This window comes from Phycodurus eques, chromosome 5 (genome assembly GCF_024500275.1).
Source record: "Phycodurus eques isolate BA_2022a chromosome 5, UOR_Pequ_1.1, whole genome shotgun sequence".
Taxonomy (NCBI): Eukaryota; Metazoa; Chordata; class Actinopteri; order Syngnathiformes; family Syngnathidae; genus Phycodurus; species Phycodurus eques.
The window spans coordinates 6,748,981-6,761,771 of NC_084529.1; the positions used below are offsets into that span (position 1 = coordinate 6,748,981).

The following is a 12,791-nucleotide window of genomic DNA, read 5'->3' on the forward strand; positions in this document are numbered from 1 at the left end:
CCCACTAATTACTTTTAGTAAACCAGTAACTTTCGAACAAGAAGTACAGTGGGACGTTGGAATCAATTCAGACTTTGACCAAACGTAACATGATGCACAAACCTGGAGATGTCATGAAGAGACCTCTGCATATATTATAAGACTTCAGATAGATTATAGCAAAGGTGCCAAACTCAAAGCCTCATGTGAGTGTTCAGATCTTCATACTTGCTCACTGCCATGGCCTGTTGATTCTCAAAACTCTCAATCACAAATAAAATTTGATCAATCACTTCACAAAACAAAAGTGGAAATGATGCTTTTCCCATTTCACCAATCATTTCAAATTTCTGACAACGCGAAGGTTTTTGACACCACATGAAGCACCACTGGGTCAAATTCACTCATGTGGAGAAGGCTTCTATGCACTTTGAGGGTTCATTTGAGATGACGTTGTCATCAGATATGTTTATGACGACCGAGGACCGTGTGACTGACAAGTGGGTACGGTCTGCACAGACTGTTGACTAACTGACCTTTGTGATTGACACTTTTGTGAAACATGTTAACAATGAATTATCAGTGTTAACATGAGTTATTTATTTATGTAAATAATATCAATGTTTGGTGACCACTGCCGACTTGTCCCTTCTCTGGAGTATGTATGTAGGAATATGGAGTCCACCCCCTTGGCAGGAGCAACTTTTGCAGAGGTGTGATTAATTTATTAAAGGACTTGTTTGCAGGACTTGTCAGCGGGGCCTCTGCAACGGGGAAGATGACCTGTTTAAACGGGGATGGTGTTTTGTATTTCTGTTGTTGTGCATTTGCTGGGTGAGTAGCCTCTAAGAACTTTGCTGTACTGACCAATAATATCTGCTGTCGGGTGGACCAGGGACAGCTGTCGACGAAGTGAGCCCCGGGTAAAGTGGACACATTGATTTGTAATGTATCCGAAGGGGAGGTTAGTATTCCAATTCCAAACTTTGATTCAACACTATACTGTTATTGGAGGTTTCTAGTATAAGCAGGTTCATCACAGGAAGTTGGATGGAGGACAGAAGCTGTCACCATGGGAGGACGGTGGATGTATGAAAGCTTAAGAAGATATGGTGGGATACAGAGTATGACCAATATCGGAATGCCTAGTACAATACTGTCGAGGAAGTTCACATGATATGGTAGTAAGTAATTTAGCGTCACACTGACGGTGAGTATATGATTGAGGGGTAATGAGTAATAAGAAACATCAATTGACACCCCAGCAGAGGTTATGATTCGTAAAGTGGCAGATATATGGAAGTTGGCATTAACAATAAAAATAGAGTAACTAAGGTATAATGAGTTATTGGAGTCTGGGGTCTAATATGGACTAGATGACGCAGGCGGGTCCGAACTAGGGTCTATAAGATGTACGGGACTAAAGGGGGAACGGGGTGAAAATTAACGCGAATTTCAGTACGAATGAGGGGTAAAACATTGCAAGCCACTGCGGGTTGTTAGGGGAGCGTGCCAAGACTCCACTGGATTGGGGAGAAATCAGGAGGGTCTCATAGTGGCATCCTCTGACCTTTTTGGGTCAGCTGCTTCAGGAGGCGCATGCGCTAGCCCATGACGCAAGGGGGGTGTGAAGCAAAAAATTATGAAGGAATAGGGGTTTGGGCACCATATGGGCTGGAACAAATTGACTATATTACAGGCAAGTGGCGGCACGATGGGGGACTGGTTAGAGCGTCTCCCTCACAGGCTGAGGACCAGGGTTCAATCCCGACTGTGTGGAGTTTGCAGGTTCTCCCCGTGCCTGCGTGGGTTTTCTCCAGCACTCCGGTTTCCTCCCACATCCCAAAAAACATGCATGGTAGGTTAATTGAAGACTCTAAATTGCCCGTAGGTGTGAATGTGAGTGCAAATGGTTGTTTGTTTCTATGCGCCCTGCGATTGGCTGGCAACCAGTTCAGGGTGTACCCCGCCTCCTGCCCAATGATAGCTGGGATAGGCTCCAGCACTCCCGCGACCCTAGTGAGGAGAAGCGGCTCAGAAAATGGATGGATGAGAAAAAAAGCCTACATGTATCAAGAAAAACAAAGAACTACCAAATCTGTGCTGCAAGAAAAAAAAAAAAAAATTTGTGTTTTGTTTATACTTCATCTCTTGCAATCAGATGATATTGTGCATTTGTTTGTTAAATGTCAAAATCTGGACTGAAATTGAAAATTTTCTTCACTTTGAAGTTAATATCTGATGCAATACAATAGTACTGTAGTACATTTTGTTTTGATTATTATTATGAGTTCAAAGTTATAACTGGCCATCAGAGGGTAACCATATCTACAATATGAACCATGATGAAAATTTGTTTGAGACCGTTTAGCTAAGAGATTAACACTACATGTATTTTGCTTTTTTGTGTGTGACGCCAACACAGAATGGTATTGGAAAAGAGAAAAATGTGATGCAGACTATAAAAAAGTAAATAGGAAAGCAGTGCACACACTTCTGTCTTGGTTACTCAGTCAGTATAATATGGTTACTTGACAACCACTGGACAGTAAGCTGTTTTCAGCCCTTTTATACTGAATGCTAAGTCCAGGATTTTGTTCTAGGTTACAGTTCTGTATAAAAGGTATTAACATGAAATGCTATAGAAATAGTCATCTTTAGCGTGTGTGCTTTTACACACCGACACGATAGTAAGATGACTATTTCAGTTTTGTGTATTATCTCAGTTTTGTGTAAAAACCAAAGGTACGAGTAAGAGAAACATTTGTGGCATAACTCACCTCTGAATAGGCTTTACATGATCAGGATTTCTGGGGCTGATCACCGATCAGATCACTAGATGGAGCAATGTGTCTATTTAAATGACTTTTCATTTACAGTTTATATAGTGGATACGGAAAGTATTCAGACCCCCTTAAATTTTTTTACTCTGTTATATTGCACCCATTTGCTAAAATGGTTTGAGTTCATGTTTTTCCCCTCAGTAATGTACACACAGCACCCCATATTGACAGAAAAAAACAGAATTGTTGAAATTTATGCAGATTAATTCAAAAAGAAAAACTGAAATATCACAGAGTCATAAGTATACAGACCCTTTGCTCAGTATTTTGAGCATGAGTCTTTTTGGGAATGATGTGAAGTTTTTCACACCTGGATTTGGGGATCCTCTGCCATTCCTCCTTGCAGATCCTCTCCAGTTCTGTCAGGTTGGATGGTGAACGTCGGTGGACAGCCATTTTCAGGTTATTTTTTAATAACTTTATTGGCGGTCAGATATTTACAGTAGTATGTCAAAAGACACGCGACTAGGCTAAAAATAAACTAGCTTTTGGATTCAAATAGACTGTACGATAGCGACGCAGAGTAAATGTCTTTTGCGGAGCCGATTAATGATATCATTGATCGGATTGTCGAATTATGACATTAAAGCCGATTAGCCGATCCGTATAAAATGCTAATTATCAGCAGATACAGATTAAGGCGATCAGATCGGTGTGAAGTCTACCTCTGAAGTACTACTTTCCCTCGTCACTGCCGTCATTGCTCAGTCATCATTGTTAGGACATGTATACATTTTAGTGTAATTATCACTACTTTCAAAAGTAGTGCAAACAGGGTTTACTGTTCCAAAATGTATGGCGGTGAACTGAACTGGACTAATTGATGGACATGAGGCTTTCAATTAGCAGCTCTTCTTTCTGCTCTCCTCACCGTGCTGCCGAGTGGGGGATGTTACATTCCGGATGCAGGGGGTCAGCTGACTCTCTCCTCTCTCGTGGGACGAATCACGTGAACGGTCACTGGAGCGCCGCCGATGCTCCCAGTAATATTCACTTCCTCCTCTTACCCCGCCGCTGGCATCACTGGTGGCACCAGCCCCATACAGACTCATGGTCCCAGACCACCTTTGCTGCTGCTGGTGGCAGTCCAACACTGACACACCACACTGCCTTTTACTAGGAAAGCAACACATACAGAGACAAAAACTGTTAAATAATGATGTAGTATGAGATGTTCATCAGTCACACAATCACACACAGAGTTTTGGCTGATGTTTTTCCATGGGTTCAAAGCTGGACTTGTTTAAAAACATGAAAACAATGCCCCCAACAGACAGTGGAAGTGGTATAAGGAAACATGTCACTGAGGCTCTAAAACAGGGGTGTCAAACTCATTTTTGTCACGGGCCACATCGTAGTTATGATTTCCCTCAGAGGGCCGCTACAACTGTGAACGCAGATAAATGAAAGATTACCTCCTCAACTGTAATTAAATACAGTATACACAACACATTGATGAATAGCCAGTTTTGAAATCAGAAGCCTATAAAAACATGTTTTTCAACTACAGGAAGTCCTCGATTTACAAACGAGTTCCGTTCCGACGCTGGCGATGTAACACGATTTTCCGCGTAAGTTGGATTTCACCGTTAAAGTCGAAATACTTCTGTTACGGGTATTGTCCCACGTGATTGTGACAACAAGCTCAGTGTGTGTGGGTGTGTGCGTCGATGTGCGAGTGAGACGGGACTCCGCAGGCGTCGTCCGGCGGGACTGTGAAGGAGGAAGGAGTGTGCGCCGGTGCGAGCATGTACAGTGTAGTGACGGTGACCGGGGAAGAGTAGCGATTAGCGGAGGACCTGTTGTCATTGAATGTGCAGAGGAGCTAATAAAACCATTAAAGCAGCAAATTGGTGCTTCGTGCCTTTATTGTTGCCGCCACCCAGCTCAGCTGTGCAACGAGAGAAGGGAGTTAACCCCTTCGTCTCCCGACTACGGTCAGGTGACCGTAGCAGGAAAGGTTAAAACTTTGTATAAATAAACTATAATACATTAAAATAAAAAAATAAGATGCTGTACTTACCATTACTGCTGAGTGTGTGAAAAAAGGAGGGCGAAAAAGGCAAAGATACTCCCGGCGCACAAACACAGACAAGCACTATGCACAAGCTAAGCAGAAACACTATCGAATCAGAATCATCAGAATCATCTTTATTTGCCAAGTATTTCCAAAACACACAAGGAATTTGTCTCCGGTGGTTGGAGCCGCTATAGTACAGCAGACAGTCAATTTACAGAACACTTTGGAGACATAAAGACATTGACAAAAAACAATTGTGCAACAAGATGCAGAGTCCTCTAGCACTTAGAGCTGTTCGAATGACTAATATTGCAATAGTCCGGTACAATGACCATTGTGCAAAGGGCGCTGATACTTCAAGGAGTGTATGCGGTTTAAAGTGACGAGTAGTGCGATAATCTGGGACAATGTTGGTTGTGCAAATGTTACAGATATTCCTCAATCAGTGTGCAGATGGAGCAGATGCTACTCTGGCATGAGTGGCCAGTATATGCAAATAGTGCAGCATGGCGAGACAACTACAGTGAGTGCACGAGTAATATATAATTGGCCCCACAGAAATGTGGTAACGAACTCAAGTCAAAAAATGGTCAGCTTGTTGTAATGGAATTATAGGTTAGGTGTTTAAGAAGTTGATCGCAAGAGGGAAGAAGCTGTTGGAATGTCTACTAGTTCTAGTTTGCATTGATCGGTAGCGCCTACCTGAGGGAAGGAGCCGGAAGAGCTGGTGACCGGGGTGCGGAGGGTCAGAGAGGATTTTGCACGCCCTTGTCGTGCAAGTCCTCAATGGTGGGCAGGGGGGTAACGACAATCCCTTCAGCAGTTTGATTGTCCGTTGCAGTCGGAGTTTCTCCTTTTTTGTATCAGCACCAAACCAGACTGTGATGGAAGAACACAGGACTAATTCGATGACCGCTGTGTAGAACTGTCTCAGCAGCTCCGGTGGCAGGCCGTGCTTTCTCAGAAGCCGCAGGAAGTACATCCTCTGCTGGGCCTTTTTGAGGACGGAGTTGATGTTGGTCGCCCACTTCAGGTCCTGAGAGATTGTAATTCCCAGGAACTTGAAGGTCTCGACGGTTGACACAAGGCAGCTGGACAACGTGAGGGGCAGCTGTGGCGAAGGATGCCTCCTGAAGTCCACGATCATCTCTACAGTCTTGAGCGTGTTCAACTCCAGGTTGTGTTGGCCGCACCACAACTCCAGCCGCTCCGCTTCCTGTCGATATGCAGACTCGTCACCGTCCTTGATGAGGCCGATGACAGTGGTGTCATCTGCAAACTTCAGGAGTTTGACAGTCGGGTTCGCTGAGGTGCAGTCGTTCGTGTAGAGAGAGAAGAGCAGCGGAGAGAGGATACAACCTTGGGGCGCCCCAGTGCTGATGCTGCGTGTGGATGAGGTGGCCTCCCCCAGCCTGACCTGCTGTGTCCTGCCCGTCAGAAAGCTGTAAATCCACTGGCAGATGGCAGGTGAAACGCTGAGCTGGAGAAGCTTGGTTGAAAGGAGTTCAGGGATGATGGTGTTGAATGCTGAGCTGAAGTCCACGAACAGGATCCTCGCGTAGGTCCCTACACTGTCGAGGTGTTCTAGGATGAAGTGCTGTCCCATGTTGACTGCATCATCCGCAGACCTGTTCGCTTGGTAGGCAAGGTGTTTGAAACAGGATGGAACTTCGCACATTTCCAAAGATCTATTGAAGATCTGAGTGAAGACTGGAGCGAGCTGGTCCACGCAGACTTTGAGGCAGGATGGGGACACATGGTCCGGGCCTGCCGGACCATGTGTCCCCATCCTCTTCTGTTGTTTGAAGATGCGTCTCACATCCTGTTCATGGATGGTTAACGCAGAAGTCAGAGGTGTGGTTGTGGTCGCGGGTGCGGCCGGGTGGGTGTGTGGTGTGAAACTGTCCTTTTCAAATCTGCAGTAGAAGGTATTCAAGTCGTTGGCTAGTGTGCTATTGTTCTCAGCTTGGGGGGATCGTCGCTTGTAATTAGTCAGCGATTGGAATGCATGCCAGAATGATTTAGAGTCGTTTACGCTAAACTGTTTTTCCAACTTTGCTGCATGGTTCCTCTTTGCAATGTTAATTTCTTTAGTCAGCTGGTTTCTAGCTTGATTATACAGGGCCCTGTCCCCGCTCTGATCTGCGTCCTCCTTAGCTTGGCGAAGCTGCTTAGGTTTAGCAGTGAACCACGGTTTGTTGTTGTTGAATGTGCGAAATGATTTTGTTGGTACACAAACCTCTTCACAGACACTGATATAGGATGTGACAGTGTCCGTATATACATCCAGGCTGCCAGCTGAATTTTCAAAGACACTCCAGTCTGTGCAGTCTCAACAGCTTTGAAGTTCCATCTTGGCTTCATTGGTCCACTTTTTGACCGTTTTCACTGTACGCTTCGCACATTTAAGTTTTTGCCTGTACGTCGGTATTAAGTGAATTAAGCAGTGATCAGACGAGCCCAGGGCTGCACGAGGTATAGCACGGTATGCGTTTTTCACCGTAGTGTAGCAGTGGTCTAAAGTATTATTTTCCCTGGTAGGACAGTCGATGTGCTGCTTGTATTTAGGGAGTTCGTGGTTGAGTTTAGCTTTGTAAGTCCCCGAGAATAATGAGGGGTGAGTCCGGGTGTTTTTTTTCAATTTCGTTGACTTGTTCGGCGAGCGTTAGCAATGCGGCGTTCGTGTTAGCTTGAGGCGTAATATAGACTCCAGCCAGTATGAACGATGCAAACTCACGTGGCGAGTAGAATGGTTTACAGTTTAAGAATAGCGACTCCAAATGCGGGCTGCAGTGTGTGCTGTGCTGATTTTTCGTTGATATCCCGCCGCCCTTTGTTTTCCCCGATGATTCCATGTCGCGGTCCGCTCGATGAAATGGTGCTGGGGACAAAATGGCGGACGAGGCACGGGCGTCATAAAGTCGAAACGTTGTAGGTCGAGTGCGTTGTAACTCGAGGACGTCCTATATTATATTTCTTTTCAAAGGGGGATTGTTAACAAAAAATGCTTGCAAATATCTCAATGGTATTACACCAGAACACAATGAGCAATTTTTATTTGCTTTCGCGGGCCACATAAAATGATTAGGCGGGCCGGATCTGGGCCACCAGTTTGACACCTGTGCTCTAAAAAAAACACTTCATTACTTGAGACAAAATATTCGAATACTAGTGTTGGGATTCACGATGAAGAGGTGAAGCACATAATTATTAGTTAATTATGCAATATAGAGCTCAGAATTAAAAAATATATATATACAGTGGGCACAGAAAGTATTCAGATCCCTTGAATTTTTCACTTTGTTATATTGCAGCCATTTGCTAAAATAATTTTTTTCCCTCATTAATGTACACACGGCACCCCATATTGACAGAAAAACATTTGAAATGAAAGTTTTGCAGATTTATTAAAAAAGAAAAACTGAAATATCACACAGCCATAAGTATTCAGACCCTTTGCTGTAAACTCGGGTGCTGTCCATTTCTTCTGATCATCCTTGAGATGGTTCTACACCTTTATTGGAGTCCAGCTGTGTTTGATTATACTGATTGGACTTGATTAAGAAAGCCACACACCTACCTCACTGCTCACAGTGCATGTCAGAGCAAATGAGAATCATGAGGTCAAAGGAACTGCCTGAAGAGGTCAGCGACAGAATTGTGGCAAGACACAGATCTGGCCATGGTTGCAAAAAAATGTTTTTCTGCTGCACTTAAGGTTCCTAAGAGCCCAGTGGCCCCCCATCATCCTTAAATGGAAGACGTTTGGGACGACCACAGCCCTTCCTAGAGCTGGCCATCCGGCCAAACTGAGCAATCGGGGGAGAAGAGCCTCGGTGAGAGAGGTAAGGAAAAAATCCAAAGATCACTGTAGCTGAGCTCCAGAAATGCAGTCGGGCGTTGGGAGAAAGTTCTAGAAAGTCAACCATCACTGCAGCCCTCCACCAGTCAGGGCTTTCTGGCAGAGTGGCCCGACAGAAGCCTCTCCTCAGTGCAAGACACATGAAAGCCCGGATGGAGTTTGCTAAAAAACACCTGAAGGACTCCAAGATGGTGAGAAATACGATTCTCTTGTCTGAGAGACCAAGATGGTTGTGGCAGCATCATGCTGTGGGTGTGTTTTTCAGCTGCAGGGACAGGACAACTGGTTGCAATCAAAGGAAAGATGAATGTGGCCAAGTACAGGAATATCCTGGACCAAAACTTTCTCCAGAGTGCTCAGGACCTCAGACTGGGCCGAAGGTTTACCTTCCAACAAGACAATGACCCTAAGCACACAGCTAAAATAACGAAGGAGTGGCTTCAGAACAACTCCGTGATTGTTCTTGAATGGGCCAGCCAGATCCCTGACTTAAACCCAATTGAGCATCTCTGGAGAGACCTGAAAATGCCTGTCCACCAACGTTCACCATCCAACCTGACATAACTGGAGAGGATCCGCAAGGAGGAATGACAGAGGATCCCCAAATACAGGTGTGAAAAACTGCATCATTCCCAAAAAGACTCATGCCTCATGGCTATTAGCTCAAAAGGGTACTTCTACCAAATACTGACCAAAGGGTCTAAATACTTATGGCTGTGTGATTCTTCAGTTTATCTTTTTTAATAATCTGCAAAAATTTCAACAATACAGTTTTCTGTCCTTATGGGGTGCTGTGTGTACATTAAGGATGAAAAAAATTAACTTGAAGGATTTTAGAAAATGGCTGCAATATAACAAAGAGTGAAAAATTTAAGGGGGTCTGAATACTTTCCGTACCCACTGTAGATGTCCTGATATGGAATAGAACATACACAAAAGCAGCACCACTAACGTCAACTTGCAGCAACACACAAATATCCATTAGAAAGTGTAGCCAAGTGAAAGTGAGTCAGAAGCACTCACTTAGGTGGGACAGTAAGAAGTCACGATTTAGTGGCTAGTTTGTCAGAAACTTGTCTTGGAGCAAGTAATGTTGGTGTTGTGGTGCTGTAAAGACACTTTTTTTTCCTGTATTTGTGTGGCACACCTAATCATGAGATTTCAAAAAGATGGCAGTCAGGAGGAAGTTTACTATTTAGCATATGAGATAGGAATCCTAAATAGAACCGGACATCCTAGAATTGTTGATGACATATGTCTGTGTACCATATTGTTCAATTGATCACCAGCTTCCAATGTCAGGTGCAACCTCCAGTTTCAGAGTTAACACTTTCAACTTGTTGTTAACACCATTGTTCAAGCTCCTGCTCCCACTGTACAGCTTCTAGCCTGTAGAAACATGCCCCAGTACCAGTATTCTTGACGTACCCCCAACAACAAACTGCAAGGAACAGTCAAATGTCTTTTATACAGCCACAAAGTACATGAGTGAAAATAAAGGACATGGTATATGTGAACCTATTATATGTAGGACCTTTTTAGGCCACTTTCATCATATTTAAGAATTTACATTAACAATCTTATTCTGTATCAGCGTTAAGGATAAGGTTTAAATTGGTAAATCAAATATAATTTTTAGACATTTTAAGACTTTCTAAAGATTTGCAGATACCCTGGAAAGAGGGTACCTTTGCCCACAGAGGCAGCCATGTTGCTTCATTGACTGGAACAATTAAAACTTGGGATATAATTCTGATTGATTTACAGCTCCTAAGACAATTGGAAAGCACTGCCATGTTAACAACATTTTCAAATTTCCTGAACACAATTTCTATCACATTCCAAAATATGGCATGGGTTTCCTGATATTATTAGTGATGTAAAATATGTATGTGATTAATGGATTATTCTATGTGTAAATACAGGGGCTAAAATAGGTTATTAACACGTCGCCATTTGTCCTCACTAAATATACTTCCAAAGGTGCTATGGACCTGAACATTTCACCAGATGTTGGGAACAAAGCTCAGAAATGAAGTTGTGGGTAATGAAATTTTTCCCTTTGTCAAAAGTATTGAACACGCCATTATTTAATACGTTGTATGGCTGGGCCATTCTAGCAGCTTTAATTTTTTTTCTTTGAAAACCAATTGAGAGTTTCTTTGGCAGTATGTTTTGGATCATTATCCTGCTGAAATGTCCACCCTAGTTTCATTTTCATCATACTTCTAGATGGCCGCAGATTTTTGTAAAGAATATGTCTGTACATTTGCCCATTCATCCATCCTTCAATAATGTGAAGTTTAGCAGTACCATTTGATTAAATGCATCCCCACACCATCATGTTCCAACCTCCGAACTTCACTGTTGGTATGGTGTTTTTAGGGTGATGTGCAGTGCCATTTCTCCTCCAAACGTGGTGTGCACTATGGCATCCAAACAGTTCAAGTTTGCTCTCATCCGACCAGAATATATTGTCCCAGTTTTTAACTGGCTTGTCAAAATGTTGTTCAGAAAACTTTGACATGCTTTTTTTTTTTCAGCAATGGGGTCTTGCGTGGTGAGCGTGCATACAGGCCATGGCGGCAGAGTACATTACTCACGGTTTTCCTTGTGACAACAGTACATACTAATTCCAGGTCTTTTTGAAGCTCTCCACAGGTGGTCTTTGGCTTTTGGACAACTCTTCTGATCATTATTTGCACTCCTCTGTCAGAAATCTTGCGAGGAGCACCTGATCTAAGCAAATTTATGGTGGAATGATTGGCTTTCAGCTTACGTATTATGGCCCCAACCGTGCTCACTGGAACATTCAGAAGCTTAGATATGCGCCTATAACCAATGCCATCGTTATGTTTTTCAACAATTAGTTTGTTGAAAACTATGGTGTATCAAGTATAAAAAGTATTAAGTGAATGTGCAAATACCAAAGATCAGGTGACGTGTGCAACATAGTCAAGGTCAGAGAACCAACGCAAATAAGACATAAATTAGATGGCAAAACCTCAATGCTGCTAAAGTGGCTGATGCGACCCTGAGTCTGGTGTGTGTGTGTGTGTGTGAGAGAGAGAGAGAGAGAGAGAGAGAGTGTGTGTGCGTGTGCATGTTTGTGGGACATCAGAATTCAGAGTTCAGGTGGGCAGAGGACAGAAGAGGTTTAGGGAGCAGAGAGTTTAGATTCCTGACAGCCTGATGAATAAAACTGTCTTTGAGTCGGCTAGTCCTGGCCCGCAGACTCCGCAGTCTCTTCCCTGATGGCAGCAGACTGAAGAGGCTGTGTGATGAATGGGTGGCATTCCCTGCTATGCGGAGGGCTTTGCAGGGACTTTAAATGTCCTGCAGGGAGGGAAGAGAGGTTCCGATGAACTTATCAGCTGCCCTCACTATGCGATGGAGAGTCTTGTGGCAGGATGCGGTGCAGGCTCAGTACCACACAGTGATGCAGTCGGTCAAGATGCTCTCTATGGTCCCTCTGTAGAACAAGCACATAATGGGGGTCGGGGTTCTGACTCTTCTCAGCTTGCCCAGGAAGTAGAGACACTGGTGAGCTTTCTTGGCCAGTGATGATGTGTTGCTGGTCCAGGAGAGGTCCTCGGTTATGTGCACTCCCAGGAAATTGGTGCTGCGCACTCTCTCCACCGTCAGTGGTGCATGCTGGGAGTGCGCTCTCCTGAAGTCCACAACAATTTCCTTGGTTTTCTCCACATTTAGGGAGAGATTGTTGTCCATGCACCACAGGGCCAGGTGGCTCACCTTACTCCTGTAGTCCGTCTTGTCCCCGTTGCTGATGAGACCCACCACAGTTGTCTGCAAACTTGATGAAGAGGTTGGAGCTGTATGTCGGTGTGCAGTCATAGGGCTCAGCACACAACCTTGAGGGGCCCCCATGTTTGCAGTGATGGTGCTGGATGTGCTGCTGCAGACCCGTACTGCCTGCGGTCTCCCTGTCAGAAAGTCCAGCAGCCAGTTGAACATTGAAGTGTTGAGCCCCAGCTGGTCCAGTTTGTAGATCAGTTGTTGAAGGATGATGGTATTGAATGCTGATCTGAAGTTTATGAACAGCAATCTGGCATATGAGGCCTTAGAG

The 12,791-nt window shown here is 44.2% G+C and overlaps 1 protein-coding gene across 4 annotated transcripts in view; it reads right to left on the minus strand.

Moving 5' to 3' along the window:
* Positions 1-12,791, minus strand: part of LOC133402930 (BTB/POZ domain-containing protein 10-like) — a 43,527-nt gene that overhangs the window by 20,902 nt on the left and 9,834 nt on the right. For all 4 annotated transcript variants that reach the window (XM_061677267.1, XM_061677266.1, XM_061677265.1 and 1 more), the window contains exon 2: positions 3,694-3,938. In XM_061677267.1, coding sequence (XP_061533251.1) covers positions 3,694-3,874 — 181 coding nt within the window. In that variant the 5' untranslated portion in view covers positions 3,875-3,938. The remainder of the gene's footprint in view (positions 1-3,693; positions 3,939-12,791) is intronic.